Source organism: Tursiops truncatus, chromosome 15, assembly GCF_011762595.2.
Source record: "Tursiops truncatus isolate mTurTru1 chromosome 15, mTurTru1.mat.Y, whole genome shotgun sequence".
Classification (NCBI taxonomy): domain Eukaryota; kingdom Metazoa; phylum Chordata; class Mammalia; order Artiodactyla; family Delphinidae; genus Tursiops; species Tursiops truncatus.
In genome coordinates this window covers 1,005,384-1,030,993 of record NC_047048.1, presented here as the reverse complement: position 1 = coordinate 1,030,993, position 25,610 = coordinate 1,005,384, and the positions used below count along the sequence as shown (strand labels likewise).

The 25,610-nt window shown below is 57.5% G+C and overlaps 2 protein-coding genes across 30 annotated transcripts in view; one reads left to right on the top strand and one right to left on the bottom strand.

Moving 5' to 3' along the window:
* The window catches only part of LOC109552128 (uncharacterized), a 57,485-nt gene extending 36,607 nt beyond the window's left edge, over window positions 1–20,878 (bottom strand). For 14 of the 28 annotated variants that reach the window (XR_012326442.1, XR_012326450.1, XR_012326446.1 and 11 more), the window contains exons 1-3: window positions 20,338–20,875; window positions 17,125–17,199; window positions 14,432–14,497 (exon numbers count right to left, since the gene is read on the bottom strand). The gene's annotated coding sequence lies outside the window, so the exon portion shown is untranslated. The other 14 variants (XR_012326453.1, XR_012326456.1, XR_012326455.1 and 11 more) reach the window with 8 other exon arrangements.
* Window positions 20,879–21,139: 261 nt separating this feature from the next.
* PSMG3 (proteasome assembly chaperone 3) lies at window positions 21,140–22,931 on the top strand. 2 transcript variants are annotated; one of them, XM_019947397.3, is made up of 3 exons: window positions 21,140–21,448; window positions 21,645–21,882; window positions 22,439–22,931. In XM_019947397.3, exons 2-3 carry the CDS (start codon window positions 21,667–21,669, stop codon window positions 22,589–22,591), a joined length of 369 nt encoding a protein of 122 aa, XP_019802956.1. In that variant the 5' UTR covers window positions 21,140–21,448; window positions 21,645–21,666; the 3' UTR covers window positions 22,592–22,931. The 2 variants fall into 2 exon arrangements, with proteins under 2 accessions (XP_019802956.1, XP_019802955.1); XM_019947396.3 differs by having other exon boundaries at window positions 21,140–21,882.
* The last annotated feature ends 2,679 nt before the right edge of the window (window positions 22,932–25,610 follow it).

The window sequence follows — 25,610 nt, the reverse complement described above, 5'->3', positions numbered from 1 at the left end:
CTCAACTGACCAGACTGGGAGTGGCCATCCGTGGAGGACTTGGGGTACAGCTGAGGGACATGGACGCCTGGGTGGTCCTCATCCCCGGGATGGGACGTGGCTTAGACCAAAGCCCTGTCTAAAGACAGGCAGGAGGAACCCAGGGGGTGTAGTCTGCACGGGACCATGGAAAAGGCGGAGGGATCGGAGAGCAAAGGAGCATGGGAAAAGTCGGCCAATCCCTAACGAGCCAGCGCTCTTGTTCTGGTCCCTCAGCTGACCTGAAGCCCTGACCGGGGTGGAGAAGGCTGCTGCTACTGCTGTCTCATCATCACTGCCGTCATCACAGTCATCACCATCGTCATCACTGCCACCATTACCTCCATCATCACCATAAACGTCATCATCATCATCTCCACCACCACCATCATTATCACCCCTATCATCACCATCATCGTCACCCTCATCATCACCGTCATCCCCATCACCGTCACGGTCACCACCATTGTCAGCTCACAGTCAGCGCACACTCGTTCTCCCTAGGCCTATGCACATGCCGGCTCCTCCTTCCAGAACTCTCTACACAGCTTCACCTGGAGAAGAGCTACTCACTCATTAGGTCCAAGCTGGGAGAGCTCTTCATGGACCTTTCCCCTGAGAACCCCACCCCCTGTTCTGGGCACCCACAGCCCCTCCTTCCCCATCACAGCACTGAGTGCACTAGATTGGAGCTGCTTGTTGAACGTCTGTCCCTTCAGCGAGGAGGTAAGCTCCTGGAAGGCAGCCGTGCGCGCTCACGCTCCCCAGCCCTGGAGAAGCCTCGCTCCGTAACGGGTCAACGATCAGCCACTAAGTACCCCGATGGGCTGTGTCCCTCCCCGGACCAGGCGGGCCCTGGGCCAGTGTTTTACATGCACGATTTCTACCTCCTAGAGCACCTCAGAGTTCAGGCCTTGCCTACAAGGACGCTGCCGTTCAGAGACAGGGACCGACTCACCCGGGGGTGCGCAGCGCCTCGGAGGCCGCGCCAGGATGGGAGGCCAGGCGGCCCTCACCCAGACGCAGCGCTGCGGCTCGTTCCGCAAGGCTCCGGTTCTTGACTGGGCTCCGGTCTGGAGGCCTTCCCAGCGTCACTCCAGAGCCTCCCTTGCTGGTCGCTGCTCCGCAGAATCCCACCCCGCACGCCCACAAGCTTGGCACAGACAGCCGTCAGCACTGCCAGCGTGGCGGCACCATCATCGGAGCCCTTCCCGGGAGCCCTGGGCCAGCGCGCCCCACCCTGGCCTCCGACGGGGACCCTCAGCCACGGCCCCCTGCTCACCGGATGTCCACTCCAGTCCTGCCACCAGCCAAGGTGCTGGACCGCCCTGCGGCCGGCTCGAGAGTTCCCCGAGCCCCTGCACTCTGCTAAGTCAGGACTAAGCAGGACCGTCCCCTGCACCCCGGGGCCTGCGAAACCGCGCTTCAGCAGCACCCTCCCAACAGTCCCGAGACCAGGCCTAACCCTCCTCCGTGTGTTTGGGGCGCGTGGCCGGGCACGCCCATCCCCAAGCACCCAGCAGGCCATGAAGGCCCGGACAGCCCTGGCTTTCTGAATCTTGGGTTGTAGGGGCCACACACACCGTGCACACACACGTCCACACGCGAGGCACACGGCAGCCAGGCAGAAGGCCCCCGGGTCTTTGCATCCGACACCTACTGAGCCTGCCCTGGTCCAGCCCGAGGACGGCCCGCCGCCTGGCCACTCGGCTTCCCCAAACCTTGACATCAAGGGCTCCCAAGGGGGGAGAAACCCGGGGAACATAATGAATCCGGAGAACCTGCATTATTAGTTCAACCTTCTGGCTGAACTGGAGTTTACACCAGAGAGTCAGCCTGGCAAGGCAGCAGGGTGCCAGCAGTTTCTCTCGGGTTTGGGGGAATCAGGATGGGAAGGGGTCCCAGAGACCAAGTAACTGATGAGAAATGGAGGTCCGGGGTGGGGGGTCGTCCAGCATCACGCAGCCTCTTCTCAAATTCCCCCGGGGATGTAGCAGAAGCAGAGGGACACAGCCCTCAAGGTTGGCAAACGGCTTCCTTGCAGGAGGGCACGAGACCTCAGCACAGAACTGGGCTCCATCCCCAGTACAGCACGGCCGGAGGGACCGGGGCTGGGGGGACAGGGCCGCTCACCCCTTCTCCCCACGTGTCTGACGTCTGCCCCACTGCCTTGTGAACAATGCCCCCACCAGGAGCTTCCCGTAACCAGGGCTGTGTTTCTCTCAGCTGACACAGGAAGCGAATATTGCAGCCTAGAGGCATTTGGGGATTAGAATGCTTTAATTAATTTTTAGTGATCAATGTTCGCGAGGCCTTTTGGAGATGAAAGTCCCGCGGCCCCCACTGTGTGACCCCGCTAATGGAATAATAATCCGTATGATGGGCTAAAAACACACAGCCCAACCCCTCAGGGTCTGTGGGAAGCGCAGAGCTGCTTCCTGTCAGTGACGAGTGATACTGTCATCCGAGGAGAGAGGCTTGTCTGCGTCTCCACGGCCCTCCCCCAGGACTCAGGCCTGTTCCAGCCGGGGCGGGCAGGTGTCCTGGATGAGGAGATGCCGGTGGGGGCCGGGGGAGGGGACAGTGCAGTGAGGGGCCCTGCACCTGCCCCACCCCACCTGCTGGCCCAGGACACAGCTGCTCAGCGAATGGCAGCCTCCCATCTCACCTGTGTCCGCACCCCGCATCGTCAGGCCCTCACACAGCTGATTCCTCGTCTCCATCCCCATGGCCTGCTCGCCTCCCCGCTGCCCCAGCCCAAATGTCCCTTCATCTCCCTTCATCAGGGACTCCCCAGGCCTGCAACCCAAGCCGGCGGCCCCGTTATTCCTCCCACAAGGCTCAGCCCCCGGAGCACACATTACGGACCTGTTGTTTCCTGTTTGTTCCCTCTCCTGCTAAACGGTGGCCTTTGTGATCATGTCACCACCATATCCCCACGCCCAGCAGAGCTCCCTCCCCGTACTGATGTGCGCTGGCTGCTTGGATGGGAGGGAGGGAAGGAGGGAGGAAACAGCACCCTTGGCCTGGGGCTCCGGCCCTCTTGCTGCAGGGCAGGAGGGGGACCCTGGACCATCTCAGAAAGGCAGGAACTGGCGGAATAGCAGCGGGGGTGCCTCTGGGCTTGGGGTCTGCAGTCAATCAGGCCTCTTCTCCTGTGCGGCCCTCTGCCAGCCCTGCTAGGTGACAGCTTCCCCAGGCCCCGAGGTGCCCAGTCCGCCTGGGCTCTGGCCTTGTTCCCAGTCTCCGGAGGCCTCCTGCCTCCGCCCCGCCAGCACTCGGCCTGACCAACAGGTCCTGCTGCCCTCCTGATAACGTCCTGGGTGCCGCTGCAGGTGAGCAGAGCCCCCTGAGGCCGAGGGCTCTGACGAGCTGCACGGAGGACGGAGGACGGGACCCAGCCCCAGCCGTGGCTTCCGCTCCTTCACGGGACATCGAGCTTCCCTACCACCTGCTCTGCCAGTGCTGTGCCCCTGCCAGGGGTGCCACCCCAAGGCCATGAGCCCTCTGCGCCATAGCTTCCTATCCACTGGTCTCCTCTTCCCAGCCGAACTGGAATCCCACCTCTGCTCATCACCGTCCAGTTGACCTGGGGCCAGCCACACGCCTTCCTGAGCCTGGTTCTCTGGGGACAATATGCGGACCGCAGGGGGTGTGGTCCTCAGTGTTCAACAAGATAATATCACCGGGGCACGAAGAGAGCTCCTGGCACGTGGAAGGTGCTGGAAAATGTTGGTCAAGCCTGACTAATCTTTCTAGTCCACGGTGCCTGGAAAGGGAGGACAGACAGACAGATCGGGCTGCCTTCTCTCCAGCTGAGAGCGTGGCTCGAGTCCCACCGTTTCCAGGCAAAGTCCTACAGGTTGCACCGGGAGCTGCCACCCTCCCCACGCACCCCCCGCCCCCCCGCCGTGGCCAGGTTCCTCCTCCAGAAGAAGAAGGAATGAGGCAGAGGAGGACGAGACATTGGAGAAGTTGGCAAGTTGCAAGGGAGCGAGCGGATTTCTGAGAACCCCAGGTGCAGCTTAACCTACAAATGAACAATTATGGTGATGAGAAAGAAGGAATATTCGGTGAGGCAGCCTTGGGGGAAGGGGAACTCGGCTGACGTGCAAGGAAAGGCTCGGGGAGACGGCGCGGGCGGGATTCTGCTCGGGGAGCTGGGGGCAGGGAGCAACCCGAGGAAGGTGCCCCCCCGCCAGCCTCAGCCCTCCAGGTGCCAGGGCAGGACACTCACTGCTGGCCGGCGGGTCCAGCCTGGCTGACTTAGTCACCCCCCCGTACATCACGCCCTGAGCATACACCGAGCGCCTGTGGACGCTCCCGGTGCCGTTTTCTCAGGCCCCAGCGTCCCCACCCCCGCCAGAGTCAGGGGCTCCCGGCCCCAGCCCGTGGTGGTGGGGCATCACGCCCGGCACTCTCGTGGCCGGGACTCTGGGCGAGCTGCCTGCAGGTACGGCCACAGTGGTTCTCTCCACCAAGGAGCAGTCTGTTTCCCCTCCCTTGGGTCTGGGCCAGGCCCACGACACGCTTTGCCACTGGAATGGCGTGGGATTGAAGTTACCCATTCCCAAGTTTGACGTGAGGAGGCCCTGGAAGGCTCCCCCGATCGGCCCTGTCCCAGTAGGGAAGCTGGTCCAGGCTTCCGAGGGCAGGGCCCCGGGAAGGGAGCCGGCCCAGCACCACGGCCTTGGGAGGGAGGATCCCGGGCTGCTGCCGCAGGTGGGTGAGCCCTGCTACACCACAGGGAGCCGCCAGCCCTTCTCTGCCTGGTCCTCTGGGAAGCCACCCGCCCCCAGCCCCAGCCCTGCCAACTTTGATCCATGTGGGCATAACCTTGGGCCCTTGGAGGCGAGTCTACGGCCCCTCTCATCACCCGCTGACAGAGCCAGGCAAGAGGCTTGCAGGAGTTCCCCGCTGAATTCTCTCTACATCCTGCGAGGGCGGCTGTGCTATTTCCCCCCATCTCCCAAGGGAGGACATTTGAGAGCTCAGGTCACAAAGCTCCTGGACGGCAGAGCCCAGACTCACACCCAGGCCACCTGTGTCCTCTGAAACCACACCCCCCTGGGCCAGACCTGAGGGCCACAGCCCCGCCCTCTCCAGAGGCTTCCAGCCCCTGCTTTCACTTCTCAGGCCACTTTTGCTTCCCACCCATCCTCCCAGACCCCAGACAGCGGGCCCCCAGCTCCCCTTTCCCCCACCATCTGCCGTCGCTGCTGCTGCCTCCCTATTTTCTACGTGACCCCAAGTGTCCAGGCAACCCCTCTCTCTGCACAGCACAGCGTGGTGGACCAAAGATGCTGCAAGTCCCTGCCCTCCTCCCGTTGATGTGGAGCCTGCACCCCCTCCCCTTAATCTGTGCGCTCAAGAGTGTATGGCGGGGGACCTTCCCTGGTGGTCCAGTGGTTAGGACTCCACGCTTCCACTTCAGGGGGCACGGATTGGATCCTTGACCAGGGAACTAAGATCCCACATGCCATGTGGCATGGCCACACACACACAAAAAAAGAGCGTACGGGGACTCAGACTCAGATACCTGTACACCCATGGTCACAGCACCATTATTCACCAAAAAGTGAAACAACCTCAAGTGACCATCAGTGGATGAATGGATAATAAAATGTGGTCCATCCACACAATGGGATATGATTCAGCCTTAAAAAGGAAGGAAATTCTGATGCCTGCTACAGCATGGAGGAACCTGGAAGACATGACGCTCAGTGATAAGCCAGCCACAGGACAAACACTGCCCCAGGTGGCCTCTCATCAACGCCATGTGGCGCAGAAGAACCGCCCACCCGAGCCCAGCCCGGATTCCTGACCCACGAAGTCATGAGCTATAGTAAAATCATTGTTGTATGGTTTGTCATACAGCAAACTGGAACACACGGTAAGACAGACAGACCATCCAGATACCGACCCAGGACACGACTGACCCTTTCCTGGGGCCCAGAGCATGCGGGCAGCTGGGGACATTCAGGTGAGTTAGAAACAAACCCTTCCCTGGGGGGCTCACGGCCTGGTGGGACAGGAGCCTGATGAGGGGTGGGACCCAGCTGGAGAAAAGGAGGGAAGGCTTCTTGGTGTGGCTGCTTTGGGCTCTGACCCAGTCAAGACTCTCTGAGCCTCAGTTTTTCCATCTGGTGTCTCCTCCTGGTGACATGAGGACCATGAGACATCCCAGGAGGAGATGGTCCAGGACACAGACATTCACCAGCACCTGATGGAGTTGGTGTAGAAATACCCCCAATACCTGGAGGGGGATGGCTTTGAGGGATGCTCCACAGTGTCGCCCAGGGCCCTGAGCAGGGGGGAGCCGCAGCCGTCCACAGGGCGACATGTACCCTTCCCTGACTCACCCGCCCCTGCCCTGAGAGGACCTCCCCATGACAGCACTCCTTCTCAGACCCTCCTCTCAGGGTTGGCTTCCAGGGAGATCCCCAAGTCTTTCCCAGAACAGCCCTGATGCCTGTCGTGCACAGGGAGGTACAGGGATGGGTGTAGAAGCAGACAGGTCTGCAGTCAGTTCTTCAGTGGAGCAGCTGTGCAGCCCCGGACAACCTCTCTAGAGAGGTCACCTAACCTCTCTGAGCCTTAACAAATGTCTTTAGATGGAGGGATTGGCTCCTGGGTCAGTACCAGTCTCTTCCTCGTGTGGCCCTCAGCGGTGGTCCCTGCCCTGCCCCTGGTGCGCTGTGTGACCTTGGGGGCACTCCTTCCCCTCTCTGGGCCTCAGATTCCCCCAGGTTCAGGTAAGGGATCAGCCTAAGCTGCTGAGACCCACTGAGCTCTTAGAACACAGGGTATTCGCTTAGGAAATACCACCCAGGGGGACGCTTGGCTACGGCTCTGGTTCCTCTCCTGGAAGGGATGGAAGGACAAGCCCGCTGGTTCTGGGGTGCTGCTGGGTGGGGAGCGTGGGCAGGATCTTTCCCCCGGACGCTTTGCCCACCCTGCCCTGCTCTGGGCTCCTACGTCAGCGATGGGGAAGGACGGCCAGCACTCCAGCCCTCTTGGCAATCTCGGGGCACGGCAGGTACTCCTTGGCGGGCACCCCCACCCCTCGCTCGCCTCCGCTGACCTCAGTCGCTCTAGCCTGTGACCTGGGCCCTCCAGCTCCACCCAGAACTCTTTTATCCTGGGTGCCTGCTCTGTGCCAGAGAGCCTGCTGGCTGGGAGGGGGGCACCCGGAGAGCAGCCCTGTCACAGGGATGGGGCCTCCCACCTGCCCGCCCACGGCCCCAGGCACAAGCCCCAGAGTCGATGCCCAGGACGGGCTAGGAGGACACAGGACGGGGAAGAGGAACCAGCCGGCGTCTGACCCCGGGGCAGGAGAGCGGCAAACTGCCAGGTCTGCTCATCCAGGGCGGCCCCGCATCCATCCATCATTCCCAGCTGCCTGGAGAGAGAGCCCAGCTCTGGGCAGCGCGCTCTGCCGGCCCGCGGACCCCACCTGCCCTCCCTGTGACCTTGGCGCCAAGTGCACAAGTCGCAGGGGCTCGCAGACTAGGCAGCCCACCCCGGAGGCGGCAAGAGGGAAGACGGGTGTTCCCAGTTTGTGGATGGGAAAACTGAGGCTTGGGGAGGTGGATGCCTTTAGGGTCCTTCCGGGGGGATGACTGCAGGAGAGCAGGTCACCCAAACTCGTTTAGGAGTGACCATTTCCTGAGCAGAGCCACAGGTGGTCAACGCAGAGCATGGATCAGAACCTGGGTCTCTGGACCCTCAACGCAGTGCTCACCCCCCAAGCCAGGCTGCACCAGGGAACCAGCCCCCCAAGGCTGCCACGCCCTCCCTAGGCGGGAGGGGGCCTGGGTGCTCGGAGAAGGGGGGTCAGGGGAGGGCAGGAGTGGCCGTCACCCTAATGAAGCCATCTCGCCACCGTAATGAAGACCTCACGTACCTCCAATGACACTCAGCAAATCCAGGCACAAATAAATAACCCTAGTCCAATTGAATCAACCTTCAACCGATTGGCACAGCTAAACAAATTAGCCCGAGGCCCGGACGACGTTAACAGACCAGGCAGGCGGGCGCAGGCTGGGATCCTTCGGCAGGCGGGTTCATGGCGTCTAATGAGCTGAAGCCAAATCCCCCGGCGTTCATGTCTCTGGTTTCAGGCCACTCTGCTCCCAGAGCGCAGGCTTTCAGGGGCCTCGGCCCTGGGGGCTGCGGAGGGAAACCAGACCCATGGCGGCGGGAGAGAAGCGGGTAGAGGGCAGGCCGCGAGCAGGGACGCCCTTCCGGTACAGGAGAGAAGGTGCAGGAGGCTGTTGCCGGACTGCCTCCTGGGGATGCAGCCAAGTCTGATGTGCAGCGGGGTGGGCAGGAGCTGGCGGCAGACCCACCCCCCTCCTCGCCCTGCAGTGCCACCCGCACCCAGACCCGGGCTCCCCAGGAGGGGCCTGCTCTGCAGGGCCTCGTCCCAGAGTGAGTTCCCCTGCCCCCAGCCCTGTGCAGGGGCGCTGGAGCCTCCCCGGACACGCGGCGGATGGAGAAGCCCCTCTAAGGGCCCGAGGCAACGCGAGGCCCAGCGTGTGGGCAACCGTAACAGTAAGGGGCAGGCCACTGCCAGTCTCCTCGCCAGCATCCCAGCCGCGCTCTGCAAAACCTGCCGTCCTCCCAGGACCAGGACACAGCCAGCCTGACGCTCGTTGTGGGGAGGGAAAGGCTTGGGCCTCGGCTCCTCCAGCGGCCACAGCGGGGCTCGGGGCTCCTGGCCAGCCGCGGAGGCGGGAGCGGGGAAGGTGAGCTGAGCGGGAACGCAGAGAGCTTGCCCCCCAGAGCGGGTGGCGGGGACATCGGGGGATCGCTGGTGACAGCTGACTGGCCGCCCGGGAGGGTTCAGCAGAACCACGACCTGGATGAATTAAAAAGCCCCCACTGTGTGCCCCCCACCCCCGAAGGTCTGACTTCTCTCACGCTGGAGGGTCGCCAGGACAGCCGGATGCCAAGAGCCAGGACGGAGGTACCCGCATGGCCCCGCTCGCCCCCAGCGTCCCGCGGGGAGGACGTACACGAGGCACAGCAGAACAAGGGCCCCTCCAGGGGCTGTACCCACGGGGTCCCCGCGCCACAGCCTCACTTTCCGATGTCACTCGTGTCTTTACGAAAGTGCCCAGCAGTGCCCAGGAGGTGGAGTGGGGGCCATGCCCTTCACTGGAGGCTGGCAGTTAGGAACCACTTGAAAACAAGGGGGGACTGTCAGCTGACGAGGGATGGAGGTTCATTCCCAAGGGAGCTCATCCCTAGCGGAGGTGGCAAGTCAGGCAGAGAGGGTGGTGGGCGGACAGGGCCACCGGCGCACGAGGAGGGACCGGAAACACACGCGCACACAGGTACACACACATGCAAACACTTACACACGCATGCCTGCACAGCTCACCCCCTCAACAGCCCTGCCAGCACATACCACGGGGTTCTGTTCAGATGACATTTTGGAAAAGGCAAAACTACGGGACAGAGGAGAGACCAGGGGTCACGGGGGCTGGGGGACAGGAGGGAACTGGGCAGATGGGGCACCGCGGTCACGGTTATACGATCACACGCGTTTGTCAAAACTCAGGACGGCACACCAAGTGCATCTACTGCATGAACTTCATGCGTCAATTTTTTTAAGTTATAAAAATATAAACCTAACCTGGCCTAGAGCCCCGCTATTTATTCAGAGAATGTCAAGGCCCTCAATTCCTCAAGGTTTAGCCCCGGGGGAGGCTGGGTCCTTGCTTTCCATCCCCCCAACCCTCCTGTGCTGTCTGAGTGATGCTTTGGGGTTACATCCCAGCAAGGGGCAGTGAGAGTGCCCAGGTGTCGCCCTGACACCTCAGTGGCCCCTCCAGAAAGCCTGGGAGAGGACAGACAGTCCTCCCTGTGGAGTCTGGACAGCCTGGCGCTTCTGACCACGAGCAGGGAGGTAGGTACCTGGTGCCTGATCTTGTTTCCCTTTTCTCTGTGGCTACCAGGAAGCTCAAAGCTAAACCTGAGGCCCAGTCATAGCGACTGTGGAGGACCCAGTGGCCAGCATGCACACCCACTCTGTGCTCCATTACGGCCTTGACAGTCCAGCCCAGCTTGTATTCCCTGGTCCTGATCTCTAACGCTCATGCTGTGGTCTGATTTATAATCCTGTTAGCTGTGAGTGCCCTACGGTCTCCCCAGGGGTTGGGGTTGGACTTGGACTTCCTGCTAGCCCTACAGTGCATAGCTCAGGGTCCGGCCCTCAGAACAAGCTCTGCAAGTGCCTGTGACGTAAATGACAGATGTCGACACCTTTGAAGGACAAAGAGGTTTGTCATTAGATGACTCCTCGGATGGGGAGAGGGAGACACGCAGAGAAGCAGGTGGGAGTGGGGGTGGGGAGAGAGACAGACAGAGGGGTGGGCAGGGGAGAGAGACGGAGAACAGAACTGGCTCCCGGCCTCTGCGGAAGAGGCAGGGGGCCAGCCCTGCCCTAGCGTGGATGGGGGTGGGAAGGCTCGAGGGAAGGAGGACACCCCCTTCCCCGGCGCAGAGGAGGACAGGGCTCCTCCGTTCCTCCGCCCACACTGGGTTCAGCCCTGTCCCTGCTCCGCACGCTGAGAGCGTTCTGTGGCCTCTGCTGCCCCCAGAGGTGTTCTCTGGTAACGCAGGCACTCCCCACCCAGCTCTCCCTGGGGCTGGGGGCCGCCCTGCAGCTCATTCCTGCCAGACGCAACTCAGATCCCGGCCTGGGTTCGCCTGGGGGCTCTGGGTGCGTCTACACGGTGCAAAATCCCCTGCCACCACGGCCAGGAGTGCATTTCCTTCTTTCCCATTTTTATCTCTTTTCTGAACTATGCTAAAAATTCAAACAGTACAGAAATGTGTGGCCATGGAAACTGATAAAAGTCCCAACTAATTCTTCACCCCCACCACGCCAAAATGTCACGTCTGTGACAAAGTGTCATGATGACCTTTTCACCAGGCAGTAGACCCTGTGTTTCTAGGACCTCTTTGTTTATAGGTCCATCTTATTTTTCAAAGTTGTTTTCCTAGGGGAGTATTTCCACCTTGCTTTCAACCTCCTTTGAAATCTTGCCTGTTCCGTTTGTCGGGGTGGAGTTACTCCTGTTTCTCCCTGACTGCCCTGACCTTCAGCTGTTTGCTCATCATTGGTCTCTTCTCTGCAGTGAGGTGGTAACTGGGGGTCCCCTCACACCAGCTCCTAACAGAAAATGTTCACTGACTGAGTGACCAAGCAAACATTTCACCCCTGGATGGATGGACGGATGGATGGACGGATGGATGGACACATGGATGGACGGATGGATGGACACATGGACGGATGGATGGATGGATGAGCGAGCTCAGCACTTTCACAGAAAGCCCCCAGCGATGCAGTGCAGGCCCAGGCAGTGGGAAGCACGCCTGTGAGCACTGAGGAGCTGAGGTGACAGCACCTGGGCAGGACACTGGCCACACCTGCTGTGCACAGAGGCTGGCTTCACCCTGGATCCCTCTGTGTACTGGGATATTGTAGGGTATGAACATGTCAGCTATTCTAACAACAACAACGGTATCAGTAAATTTCAGGAAAGAAGAAAAGAAATAAGACTCCATCTACCGGGACTTAGGTGTGAAAAAGTGAATCCAAAACCTCCGAGCGCCAGACGCTTGCCCACCTGTTCCATCTCTCAGCTGCCCACTCCCCAGACACCACTTGGGACCCGGCTGAGCTGCAGCTTCTTGAGGACGGCTTGGCGGCACCCAGCTGCGAAGAGCCCTGGAACCTGGGCCCCAGCCCCACACTGCTCCCCCGGTCTCGCCACACCTGTCAGTCCTGGCTCCGTGTCTGCCCCCCTCCCCACCGTGGGCTACAGGACAGGGCCCTTGGACCCTCGGCACCTACACAGGCTTAGGTCACTGAGCACAACATTCTAAAGGCTCATCCAGGACTTCCCTGGTGGCGCAGTGGTTAAGAATCCACCTGCCGATGCAGGGGACACAGGTTCAAGCCCTGGTCCGGAAGATCCCACATGCCGCGGAGCAACTAAGCCCGTGCGCCACAGCTGAGCCTGCTCTCTAGAGCCCGCGAGCCACAACTACTGAAGCCCACGTGCCTAGAGCCCGTGCTCCACGGGGCTCTAATGCAATGAGAAGCCCGTGCACTGCAGGAGTAGCCCCCGCTCTCAGCAACTAGAGAAAGCCTGCGCGCAGCAACGAAGACCCAACGCAGCCAAAAATAAATTAATTTTTAAAAATTGCCGTCTCTCAAACCACTAAAAAACAAGTTTAAAAAAAGAGGCTCACCCACGTTGTAACAGGCGTCAAGATCTCCTTCCTTCTTAAGGCTGAATGAGTTCCCACTGTAGGGACAGACCACACTGTGTGTGTCCGTCTGTCTGTGCATGGACACTTGGGTTGCTTCCACTTTCTGGCTACAGTGAATAATGCTGCTGTGAACGTGGGTGTGCATGTTGACATATCGCTTCAAGACCCAGCTTTCAATTCTTTTGGGCAAACCCAGAAGTGGAATTGCTGGGTCACAGTGTTTTGAGGAACTGCCACGTGGCTTTCACGCCATGGCTGCACCATTTTACAGCCCGTGAACAGTGCCCGAGGGCGCCGATTCCTCACACCCCAGCCAGCACGTGCCTCCTCTACATCTGTGCGTGCACTTAGCCATCCTAATGGGAGTGGCAGGCCTGCATTCAAAGGCGGCGCCTGCTTTGGGCTGGGGTGAGAGTTTCCTGTCGTTTGTCTGCTCTTTGCTTGAATCGTTTACTTGCCCTTCTTCAATTTACACAGCTTAGGATTCACTCACGACACACAGTTCCAAGAGTGTAGACAAACACACAGTCCTGCAAACACCATCACAGCCAAGATACAGCAGATCCCTCATCCCCTGGGCCCCCCCATTTGCATTCAAACCTGCCCCTCACCCCCACTCTGCAACCACTGATCCATAATGCTGCCTTTTCCAGAACGTCACACGAATGGACTCGCGGAGCGCACTGCCTTCTGTGCTTGGCTTCCTTCCCTCCTTGCACTGTTTTGGGGTCCCTCCACACTGTCATGTGCCCAGAGTAATGACCTATCACGTGGATGGACCCCAGTTTGTTACCCGTTCACCTGCTGGAAACATTTGGGTTGTGTTCCGTTTTTGGTCACTATGAAGAAAGCCACTATGAACATAATTGTTGGTGTGGACATAATTTTCGTTTCTCCTGGGTAAATACCCAGGAATGGGATTGCTGAGTCACATGGTAGGTGTATATTCCCCTTTATGAGAAGCAGCTAAACTGCTTTTCACAGTGCCTGCCCTGACTGGCCCTCCCAGCAGCAAGGCAGCGACGCTCCAGTTGCTCCCAGTTCCTGCCACACTTGGTGTGGCCGGACCCTGTTGAGTTTAGCTGTGTGTTTCGCTGTGGACACTCTAGTGGGATTTAGCCACATCTTCTGTGGTCATCAGTTCACCTCGACACACAGAACCGCAGACGCTGGGATTTGGAAAGGCCTTCAAAACACTTTGAGTCCAGGGCTTCCCTGGTGGCACAGTGGTTAAGAATCTGCCTGCCAATGCAGGGGACACAGGTTCGAGCCCTGGTCCGGGAAGATCCCACATGCCGCGGAGCAAATAAGTCCATGCGCCACAACTACTGAGCCTGCACTCTAGAGCTTGCGAGCCACAACTACTGAGCCCGTGTGCTACAACTACTGAAGCCCATGTGCCTCGAGCCCGTGTTCCGCAACAAAGACAAGCCACTGCAATGAGAAGCCTGTGCACCACAACGATGAGTAGCCCTGGCTCGCTGCAACCAGAGAAAGGCCACGTGCAGCAGTGAAGACCCAACACCAAAAAAAAATAAATACATAAATAAATTTAAAAACAAAAAACACTTCGAGTCCAGTCTCCCCAGCGCAGACATCCTGGTACCGTCCTCAGCCCCGATGACCACCTGGTCCCAACGCCTCCACAGGGAGGGCGATCACCACCTCCCATGGAAGGCCCTGGCATTCCTGGAAAGTTCTGTTGGTCAGAAAGTCCATGTGCTGTGCCCAATCTACCTTCTCAGAACCTCCATGTGGTACAGGCCCTGGGCCCAGCCCACAGACACAGAATGGGCCCTCAGGAAGGCGGGCCCGCCCCGACCTCCCAGCCCACTCCGCTCCCTCCCTGCTCAGACAAAACCAACTCCAGTCCATCCCCCAGGGCCCTGTCCCCATCAGAGGGCAGGAGCACGGAGGAATGGATCAGAGGCACCTAGAGGCCACCCGGCCAATCTGCCCATTTTACAGATGAGGAAACAGAGGCCCGGAGCAGGGAAGGGAATTGTCCAAGGTCATCAGCAAGTTAGTGCCAGGGCCTGGGGGCAGGGCTTGGGTTTCTTTCCACTTCATCCTGCCCCCTCCCTAGCCCCACCCACCACTCTGGACCCACTGCTTTACACACCAACTTGAATGCGATCCAATTGGGCAAACGTTTATCAAAGCCGCACGCTGGCTTTCCGTCCTCTCCCTGTAAAAGAAAAGAGTACGAACAATAACCAGCCTGGCAGGCTTTGTCGTTTGGCTTGACGTGGGGCAACAAGACGGCTTCTTATCAGGGGAAATAACTTCTTAAAATATTGAAAGAAAGGCTTTCAGAAATTGCACATGGATTAAGGTTTCATTTATTAAAGAACTAAACAAACAGTGCAAGATGTGGGTACAAGGCAGTTTTCAATATTTCTAACGAGGGCAGGAAGCCTCACTCCAGGAACAGAAAGATTGTAATACTTGAGCTTGACTAAGTTCGGCAGAAAACAAAGTGACAAGCTAAACTCTCAATTCTGTGCCCTGCTGGAATTAGGTCCAAAAATAGAGCATTTTCTTTGTGTTGACCATGTGACGTTAAATAAAAATACTCCTGCTGACATAAAACTCCAAAGCTCAGGGCACCCCTAGGCCACAAAGCGAGCGCCTGCCCCACAGGGCACCACCGGCCTCCACGGGAAAGTGATGCTTTCACTTCTGACCCTGGGCAGCAGGCTTCTCAGAAATATCTTTAAATGCTCCCTGGGAAGAGGATTTATGCCCTTTCCGGGTGAACAGCTCCCTGGACCCTTATAAACTGGGCTCAGTTTTAATGGTATTCATTCATTTCCCTCGGGAAAATTTCGAATTTCACGTAGTCTCAGGGTTTTGTTTCCGTAATAAGATATATGTGATTTTCAGTGGGTTGCCTTTAATCTTTATACCCTATCCCTTCCCTCAACTTGGATAAACCTGGTTTATAAAAAGTTAATTGTTCACTATCTTCTTCTAGATAACCGGGTGCAGTACAAGGCCGTTTCTGTGTCCCGGAGCTCCCTGGTTAGAACTGTCTTACTCCCGTGCTGCTGCTTAGTCATAGGCCTTTGCGACCGCTGAGCGCACAGACACTGTGCCACACAGGTGACTGCTGGGCACGCAGCCGCGCCACAAGACCAGGTCGCGCCCGCTGGGGGCAGAGGAAGGCCAGTGGCGAGGCTGAGGGTAGCAACCAGGGTCCCCAGGCACCAAGACTCTCTGCCCTTGGCCGCAGGGCTGCCGAGCTGAGGGAGATCTGCAGACAGCCCTGAGGCTGACCCCGGTCGCCGTGCTGGGCCTCGCTGCCTCTGCAGCTCTCGTGCCGGCTTAGGAATTTACGTCCTGTCACAGAAAGACCCAGCTTCGGTATCATCACAGCCTTTCTCCAGAGACGGGATGGTGGCATTAAGGACCTCACAGCCCTAACGGTTAGGGGACTGGGCAGGTGGCTTTACATCGCCCTCCTGGTCTTTCTGCTCCTTGCAAAAGCCTGGGCGTGGAGAGGCCGGAGCCACCGATCGCACGAGGGCCTGTGCGTGGGGCACTGCCAGTGGATTCCAACGACCCACGAACGGAAGGAGACTCTATCAAGCGCGCTGTATGTGCCAGGCCCTAAACGAGGCCCTTTTGCAAATGGGATGTCATTTAATCCTCCCCATTACTGAACAAGCAAGAATGGGTTTCTCCAAAAGGAACGAAGCACTGACACAGGCCACAACATAGATGAACCTCGAAGGCTGAGGGAGAGAAGCCGAAATGAAAGGCCACAGAGGGTGAGCCCGTTTATAGGGAATGCCCAGGGCAGGCAAAGCCGTAGGAACAGAAAGTAGACGAGTGGTTTCCAGTGGGGAGGTCTAAATACTTGGTACTTCCCACTTACGATTTCTTCTTTGACATACATTATTTAGAATTATTTTTTAAACTCCCAGATGCATGGGAAGTTGCTTTTACATTAACTTTTTTCTTTTTTTGGCCGCATTGCACGGCTTGCAGGACCTTAGTTCTCCGACCAGCGACTGAACCCACAGCAGTGAAAGCGACGAGTCCTAGCCACTGGACGGCCAGGGAATTCCCAACAGTAACTTTTGTTTTAAACAGTGATTGGTTCAAGGACAGGCACGCGACCCAGGTTGGTCTAGGGAGATTCAATCCTGGGACTGTCACTGGGTATATGGGGAAGGGACAGCTCCTGCGGTGTGGAGGCTGTTGGTTCTACCGCAGCACGGGGGACAGCCCGTCTGAGAGTAGGGCCCACACGCCCGCACAGCTAAGAGGCGGAGAAAGACATCACGCGACTCTCTGGGTCTTTTCAGCCCACAGAAAAGCCCATCTGTGCTCCTTTTGGGGCAGAAGACGGTTTCACATCTGTGTCTGTCACCTACACTTGAAAAAATCGTACGGATACCGCTTCCCTCACTCATTCCAAAATATCTATAATCTAAATGTCAAAAATATCTGATGGCTGTGTCTCAGGCCTGCCTCACAAATGGAATCCCCGACAACTGCTACCCAGCGCCTCTTAAAATACCGGCCAAGAGAAGTGACAGTGATTATTAATTTATATAAATAAAGTGGTTCTGGGACTTCCCTGGCAGTCCAGTGGTTAGGACTCGGTGCTTTCACTGCCGTGGCCCTGGGTTCAGGCCCTGGGTTCAGGCCCTGGTTGGGGAACTAAGATCCCGCAAGCCTCAAGGCGCGGCTAAAAAATTATTTTAAATTTAAAAAATAAAGTGGTTCCACCTATTACCGTGTCTCACAAAAACTGAGAAGGATGTTGCCTCTACGAGACTCAGGCAAACCCCGGCAAAGCCTTACCCATTCCGAGACTGTGCTACCCAGGAGGTCCTTTTGGTCCAAGTTTTGGCTACCTGGGTACCTGCGGTCAGGAGGCTGCAGGGGAAAACAGATATTCTCATAGCACAGAGAGTTTCACGAACGAATTGACCATTTACATAACTGGGCTCCACTCCAACACCCCTCCCTGTATAGCTCCAGAATCTCTCTCTCTCTCTCTCTCACACACACACACCCCCAACACTGAAAGGCCTGGGAATCATGTTGTGAGGCTGTGGAAGTACAAATCAAGTCGAATTGTAAATCTTATGGAAGATGCAAGATTTCAGAAAGTCCATAAATGGAATAATACTGAGGGATGTTCAGATCTAGCCCAAAGCAACTGGCAAGGGTGGGAGGGCCTGGCCGTGCAGCTGAGGACCACGAATGTGACAAGGTAATGACAGGCTGCTGCTCCCACAAGAAGTGACTCGAATATCAGAGAGAGGCTCTTGGGGAAGTGGAAGGCGCTCTTGCGTATTTTAGCGCAACTGATCCTCTTTCTTCATAACGCACCTGAGAAAATCACACGATGTGAAGGAGAATGTGGAGAGCCATCACACAATTTGTTGGAAAAATTATGAGCCTGCCAAATCAACACTTGATTAATTCCTTGTCGGTTCTACGAATTAACTTACAATTGCATTCAGAACCTAAGCTTCCTTGAATACAAGACAAAGGCAAGATATTCCCCCCATTTTTCCTTTCTCACGATAAATTCTCAAAATCTTTTGCCCCACCATTGACATCATTACTATTTGATTCCCATTTTAAGTGAATTCGCTTAAGGGACCCTCCTTTCCAGTCTGATCTCCATCTTGCGCTGGAGAATGGTCAGTGGCAGGCAGTGAGCACCTGCTCCACTACTGTGCGTGTGTAAGCTCTGCCCACACGTCCACTTAGGCCACCAAGAAGCCTCCTCCCCGGGCCGCCGCCACCTCGCCCGAGGACAGCCTTCGCACCTCGCTTCCTCCAAACTCAGTCTTTATCGAAGATCTAGACCAAAAAACAGCCAGTGTCATCGAAACGTCATCCACTTTGTTCTTCCAACATCTCTTTTATAAAAGTGATGAGCTTATTTCAGACTTAGGCTTGTTTTTGTTTTCGTTTTTGTTTTTGTTTTTGGTGTGGGGAGGGTCAGACTTCTTGTACCAATCTGCCTACAGAGAGAGAATGCATGAATTGGTGAATAAAAGTAAATGAACCTTTTAGAGGTTTCACATGGCAACACATTGGCAATTGGCTTTTGGGGTGTGTGGGGGGTGGATGTGTGTTTAAATTTAGAACCAACAAAAAATTAGACTCTCCTGAGAAATTGATATGTTTCTTCCTTTTTGAGTATTGGAACCACAAAACTCATAACCTTTCCCACTGTGCACTGGCTGCAAGAAAGCTCAAAAAACAAGTTTCCTCTTGGTTTTTATGTCTATTTTGATAATGTTTTGTAGACTTGCCTTTTTCTTTTAGGCCACCAGAAATCATTGTGGAATGAACATGCTTCACTTGACTTAATTACATCATGAGAAAAGGCGGTAAGGACATGAGGGGTCCCAGAGCTTCCTAAGGGGTTAAGTGATATGGACAGACCAGGCTGGGGGTGGGGTAGAATGTGCCCTGACAGGCCTGTCAGGGAGCCGGAGAGAAAGCCTTCTGGGTGTGCGGTTTTGAAGGGTGTTCATCCCCTCAGGAAGAGTCTCAAGGCTCAAATTACTGCAGTATCAGACAAGACTCCCCACCCTGCCAATACCACTTCCAGCGTGGAGAAAGGGAAGATATGCGGGGGGCTGGGGGGCTCTCTGAATCCCTGGGAGGAACCAGAAATCATCCTGCTACAGGGCAGCACTGTCCCTCGTCTTCCCCTTTACCCGGAGCTGCGTTGAGAGACCAGTAATTAAGGGTAAAGGTCCGAAGCCCAGATCCAGCCCTTATCAGCTTTGTGACCTTGGGCAAGTTCTTTGAACCTGAACATCTTGTCTATAAAACCGGGAAAATAACAACTCTACTTAATGGGGATGTTAAGATTAAATGAGTTACTATAGAGAAAGCACTTAGGGGCTTCCCTGGTGGCGCAGTGGTTAAGAATCCGCCTGCCAGTGCAGGGGACACAGGTTTGAGCCCTGGTCCGGGAAGATCCCACATGCCGCGGAGCAACTAAGCCCGTGCACCACAACTACTGAGCCTCCGCTCTAGAACCCGTGAGCCACAACTACTGAGCCTGCGCTCTAGAGCCCGCGAGCCACAACTGCCGAAGCCCACATGTCTAGAGCCCGTGCTCCGCAACAAGAGAAGCCACCGCAATGAGAAGCCCGCACACTCCAACAAAGAGTAGCCCCCGCTCACCGCAACTAGAGAAAGCCCGCGCGCAGCAACGGAGACCCAACGCAGCCCCAAATATAAATAAATTAAATAAATAAATTTAAAAAAAAAAGAAAGCACTTAGAACAACGCCTGGCACATACTAAGTGCCCTTGGACATGGGAGGATATCCCAGATGGGCTTCCGGGGGCAGAAGCCCCTGGCACTGTCTAGAGTGGTTAAAAAGCCTTTGTTATGACGCTGACAAAGATTCTCTCCTACACCAAACTCTTTTTCAACCAGGCCTCCCCTTTTTGGACTTCTGCATTTTCCAATTTTAGCAAGAACTGCCCCCGCCATCCTCCATATCTGATACCCTCCCGCCCAGGTCTGATCGGTTCCTCATCCCCCACCGACCCCCAGGTGGTCTGATACTGCCCAGGCCTACCTTCAGCGAGAATCCTGCTAGGTTTCCTTGGCTAGAAACCCCCAACCCCCTGATGTTTCCTCTTAGTAATTTCCCACCCACTGACCTAACTAACGCTGCTCCTTGGCTGTAAATTCCCACCGGCCCCTGCGGTTTTAAGTGAAAAATGTCACCTGCCATAACAGTAAACAAAGGATGTTGCAACCTACAAGCCATCCCGTCACAGCCCGCGGACGTTGCACCCTGAGGGGACTCCTCAGGGTGGAAAGCAAAGGATACTGGCCCCAGAGAGCTGAGGTGCACATCAAAGGAATGATCTCTGTGAGCCCAGACTCGCATCTTCCCATACACAGCAAAGCACTAAATTCCTTAACTCGAGGTGTCTGGTTTTCCGTAATGCACAGTATCTTCTGACGTTCCGACTACCCGGTGTTTGTTGTCAAAGCCCCTAAGTACCCTGGATCCTCCCTTACCTCTTCGGAACAGTCCCTGAGTTATCTGAGATGCTGTGTCCCGGGCTTAAGTCCTCAGTCTTGTCCACCGAATAAAACGTAACTCTCAACTTTTAGGTGGTGCATTGTTTTTTCAGTCCACACGGTATTCGGGGATGACTGAGGTCTCTTGTGCCCTATGGCAACGGTCCTGAGTGGAATGTTTTCAGCGCTTTAACTGCCCTCCGGCCCTGCTTTTCTCTCTCAGCTCCCTGTGCTTCTGTGAGGGTCCTGGAGCCCACGGCCAAGGGGCCCGAGACCCCATTCCTGAGGTTCCCCAACCAAAGAGCTGCAGGGTCCCCGGCAGGAAGGCCCGAGGACCCCCTTCTGGGGAAGCCCCAGGCCCCTCGACTGAGGGCCTGGAACCGAGGAGCCGAGGCCTGCAGGTTGGGGGGGGCGGTGCGGGTCCTTCCCGCTGACACGGCGCCGAGCCCGTCCCTGCCCAGCAGCACCGAAGCCCGCTGCCCAGGGCCCGGAAGCCGCCGATGGGACCGGAAGCCGCCGGCCGGCGGGACCGGAAGACTTGAGGCTGCACTTCCGGGGGGCGGCGGAGCGAGCGCGCAGGCCTGCGGCTCGAGGGGCGGGGTTTGCCGGGGGGCGGGCCCGCATTGCCCACGTGCGTCACTTCCGGGCGTGGCGCGGTGAGTGCGGGCTGCGTGGCGGGCGGCGGGGCTGCTGGGTATCTGGCAGGGCCGGACGGGGGAGGAGGGGGTGGGCGTCCCCACGGGCCCCGGGCGGCTCCAGCCGCCCTCTGCCCTCCGCCTTGGGGGGGGGGGGGGGGGGTGCTGCTTCTCCCATGGGGCCGATGGTTTCCCTAAACGCAGAAAACGAAACCTCAGTGTGCGGACTAGAGGGGTGACGCGGGCGCCGCCACCCGCTCCGCCGGGTTTCTGCACCTGCGGCGCTTACTCCCCCCACCCCCACCCCCGCGCGATGGCACGACTGAGGCCCCCAAGACTCAAATGAGAGCCGTTGGGATGCGGTGGGGGTCACAGTGATGCAGGACGGCGGGGGCCGACGCGTGGGGAAGGGGAGTTCTCACCTGCCTCCTGAGGCGAAAGTGTATTTTGACATCCCGCCTGTCTGTTTATACGTATGTGTCTAGTTAAGGGATCCAGAAAGTTCCGGGCGAATGAAGCCTGTATGGATGAAGAGGCACAGGCTTTTGAATGGGCCTACTTGTGTTTCTGTTTTAATGCCCAATATTGCTTATTCTTGGAGCCTCAAGGCTACCTGCCATTGATCGATTGACTCTTTTTTTTTTTCTATCTTTTTAACGTAAACTGAAGGCGCCATCGAGCAGTCCCAGCTATGGAAGGTAAGCCATTGGTGATATCGAAAGAGAAGACTGCAGTGGTGTGTGGGGTCCCCACCCAGGTGGTCTGTACAGCCTTCAGCACTCACATCCTGGTGGTGGTGACCCAGTTCGGGAAGATGGGTACCCTGGTCTCCCTGGAACCCAGCAATGTGACCAGTGACGTCGGCAAGCCCGTGCTGACCACTAAAGTCCTTCTCGGGCAGGACGAGGTAAAGTGGTTGGGAAGGGCTCCCCGTGCCTGTAATTTGTCTGTACGGATGTGGAGCATCTGGTAGGCGAGACCTGCCTCCAGCCCAGGACAGCATTTTCCGCAGCCTCCGTGCACTTGAGGGCACCCGCCTGCCCTTGGGGGCTGCTGTTCCCGGACGAGCTGATTCTGTAACGTAGGCCTCCCCTCATTCTGACCCTGTCATAGCACGTTATGGTGGTGAGTGCCTACTCCACTCAGGAAAGATCGCCTGTGACATTTGACAGGGTTTCCCTCTGCAGACCCACATGGGTCCTTCCAGAGTAAAAATAGCCGGAAGAGACAGGAGCCAGAAAGCACTGAGGAGGCAGATCTATGATGCTCCTTAGCAGTGTGTTTATGACCGGAGTGTCTGGAGAGTCTTGTTGAATCTGAATCGCTGTCACGCTGGACTTACCGGGTGGTGCTTTAATGGTGGTGTGGGAAGCCCTTCTGGGTCCCTCAGGGGTACTCGGTGAAGGCAGTAAGAAGAAAACAGGTTTCTTGCAGTTAAAGTGGTCTCTCCTTGCCTTCGCCAGCCTCTCGTCCATGTCTTCGCGAAGAATCTGGTGGCGTTTGTGTCTCAGGAAGCTGGAAACAGAGCAGTCCTTCTCGCCCTAGCCGTAAAGGACAAGAGCATGGCGGGGGTGACGGCCTTGAAAGAGGAGATCCGGACGTGCCAGGTGTGGTGACCGCGGAGTAACCACCCCTGCTGTCCAGCAGGGCCACGTGGCAACTCAGACGCCCTCTCAAGGATTTGGAGACCCTCCTCAGTCAGAAGGAGCGCCTTCATCTGGTTTTGGTCCTTGAAGCTGGAAGAAACATGACGTCTCGGGCCGACTTTGGTTTGGGGGCTGGCGTCACCTGTGGAGGGAGGACGTGGGATGTGTCCTGGGGCGTTGTAAGCGGTCCTCCCTGGGTCCACACGGTTGCACATGTTTGAGAATTGGCGGAACGAGTCATGGCCCTCAGTGTGCAGACGAATTGTTGGGGGAAATTTTCTTTTCTTAAAAATAAATGTGTGTCCCAAAACGCCGCCCTTAACGACGTTGCCAAACCTCAGGCGCAGTGTAGGCTCACTGCGGGGCAGAGAACCCTTCAGGCACAGTGTACGCTCACTGTGGTGAGCCACAGCGGGGCAGAGAGCCCTTCAGGCACACGGGTAGGTTCACTGTGGTGAGCCACAGCGGGGAAGAGAACCCTTCAGGCACAGTGTACGCTCACTGCGGGGAAGAGAACCCTTCAGGCAGAGTGTACGTTCACTGCGGGGAAGAGAACCCTTCAGGCACACGTGTACGCTCACTGCGTGGCAGAGAGCCCTTCCTTCAGGCACAGTGTACGCTCACTGCGGGGAAGAGAACCCTTCAGGCAGAGTGTACGTTCACTGCAGGGGGAAGAGAACCCTTCAGGCACACGTGTACGCTCACTGTAGTGAACCACAGCGGGGAAGAGAACCTGTTGGGTGAACACTCGGCTCCCGGCATCCGGCTCTGCTCGCACTCTCATCCTGCCCCTCTGCCCGTGACTTCTCTGAGCCTTCCGTTCCACAGACGCTGCTCGAGTTCTCACTGCGTGCTGGTACCCTAGCCTCCGGAGCCACGTCCTTGAAGGCTGGGGGCAGACGTGCGTCACCCCTCGGGCACAGGGTCAGCCGGGGAGGGCCCGCGTGGGGCAGACCAGGCAGCGCCCCGCTGCCCAGGGAAGGCTCTGTAGCAAGGGGATCCTGACGCGGGAGGAGGGTGTTTCTAGCAAAGGCCAGGGGGCAGGAGAAGCACAGATTGTAGGGTGTTGGGGGCCGGCTGAACGTGAAGCCCAAGGGCTGGGGACAGGTGGCCAGGGCCTTCTGTGTTTGCTGAGCCCTTGGGACTTGATCCTGAGCTGCAAGGAGCTACTGAAGGCTTCCAAGTCAGGCTGGGTTTGCCCTTTGGAGATACCCCAAGGGTTGGTGGAAGCGCGAGGCGAGGCTTGCCTTCAGGACAGCGTGTCTGCCACAGAAGACGGCCTGTAGGTGCCCAGGCCTGGGACCCACCTGGGCTCCCTCATCCCTCCAGATGTGGTGACCTGAGTCACTGGTCGTACTAGAGACCAGACCGGTAAATCTTTGTACCGTTTGACTCTTAGTCTCATGAGAGAAGAGGGGCAGCAGGAGAGTTGAGGTGAGAGCCGGGGTCTGGAAGCAGAGACCAGCTGGGATCCTGAAACGGAGTGGGCAGCCAGGATGCCCTTCCGGGGAACACCGGGGGGTGGATCCGAGTGTTTGAGATCAGAAAGGATGTTTTAATTTGGTTTTCTTGGAACCAAAAGCCTCTGGAATCCTGAGTCTGATTTTATTTATTTATTTATTTATTTATTATTTATTTATTTTGCGGTACGCAGGCCTCTCACTGTTGTGGCCTCTCCCATGGCTCACGGGCCCAGCCGCTCTGTGGCATGTGGGATCTTCCCGGACCGGGGCACGAACCCGTGTCCCCTGCATCGGCAGGCGGACTCTCAACCACTGCGCCACCAGGGAAGCCCCTGAGTCTGATTTTAGAAACCCCTGCTGAGGACAGGTGATGGGAGAGGCTGCACTGCTGGTCCAACTTGAAAAGAACTTAGTGAGTTTGTTGAAGGTGGGACGGAGGAAAGCTGTCTTCAAGGGCTCATTCCTTCAGCAGCCTCCCCGGGCGGGACCATCAGCCTGCAGAGCTCACATCCCCTCTGGGGACAGTCGGGTGAATCCACAGGTGCACACCAGGCTCACGCGGTGACCAGGCGGCCTCAGCATCAGAAGGGCCAGGGAGTCGCACGTGGGGATCCGCCAGACTTCCCAGAGTGGGCGCTGATGCCCGAGCAGGCTCGGCACCTCGCGGGCTCCTGTGCGGGGAGCCTGAGGGGCCCAGGGCCCGACCCCCGACCGAGGGAAACAGGCAGACCCACCCCGGGAGACACAGGGCTCCTTGGTGGCCAAATCCGGCTCAGGGACTGCGGTGTGACATCTCCACAGCCTTGCACCTCCCTCCCTGCTTGCTCTCAGTCCAGTCTTTCTCCTGAGAAGATCCCACCTGGCGTCTGCACTGGGAGGGCCTGGACGGACACTAGTTTTAAAAGCCAGAAAACAGCTGACCAACTGGAGAAGAAGGGAAGGCCCTGTCCATCCACGTGTGAGGACCCCAAAGGTGACACAGTTCATAGCAGGTGTGGGGACACAGGCACTGGAGTAAAGGAGATGTGCGGGGCGTCAGCAGGTCCAGTGGGCGGGCAACCCCTGGAGAACCGGCACCTGGGCCAGGGGCAAGGGCAGGGCACTGTCCGATGACACTGGAGCACAACCGGGCCGGAGCCTCCTCGCTCAGAATCAGCCTGTAATTAGGCACACCCCTCATCTAACAATCAGATGTGTCTGTCCGTGGAAACATGCTTCTCTCGCTTGACCAGCGGGGAACCTGAACCGTGGGCCGGGCTCCAGCTTGGGGCTAAATTCAGATTTGCAGCTGTAGTTTTCTGATTTGGCCCCTAAGTGCACAACGACAGGACTGGCCCACGCTGCCTGTTGGTGAGGTCTGGGGTCAGCCCTTCATGCAGTCGTGGTAACACGTTTAATCCTCACGACGACCCCGCGAGGCCGCTGCTCTCATCTACATGTCAGATGAGGAAACTGAGGCGTGGCTGCCACCGAGCAGCGGGTCTGGGATTTCACGTGGGCGGAGAGCCTGGAGTCCACGCCGGTCA

Coding starts and splice junctions, on each gene's coding strand:
- PSMG3 (XM_019947397.3), top strand. CDS start 21,667: ATGGAAGGTAAGCCATTGGTGATATCGAAAGAGAAGACTGCAGTGGTG. Junction 21,883..22,438: donor TCCTTCTCGGGCAGGACGAG/GTAAAGTGGTTG, acceptor TGCCTTCGCCAG/CCTCTCGTCCATGTCTTCGC.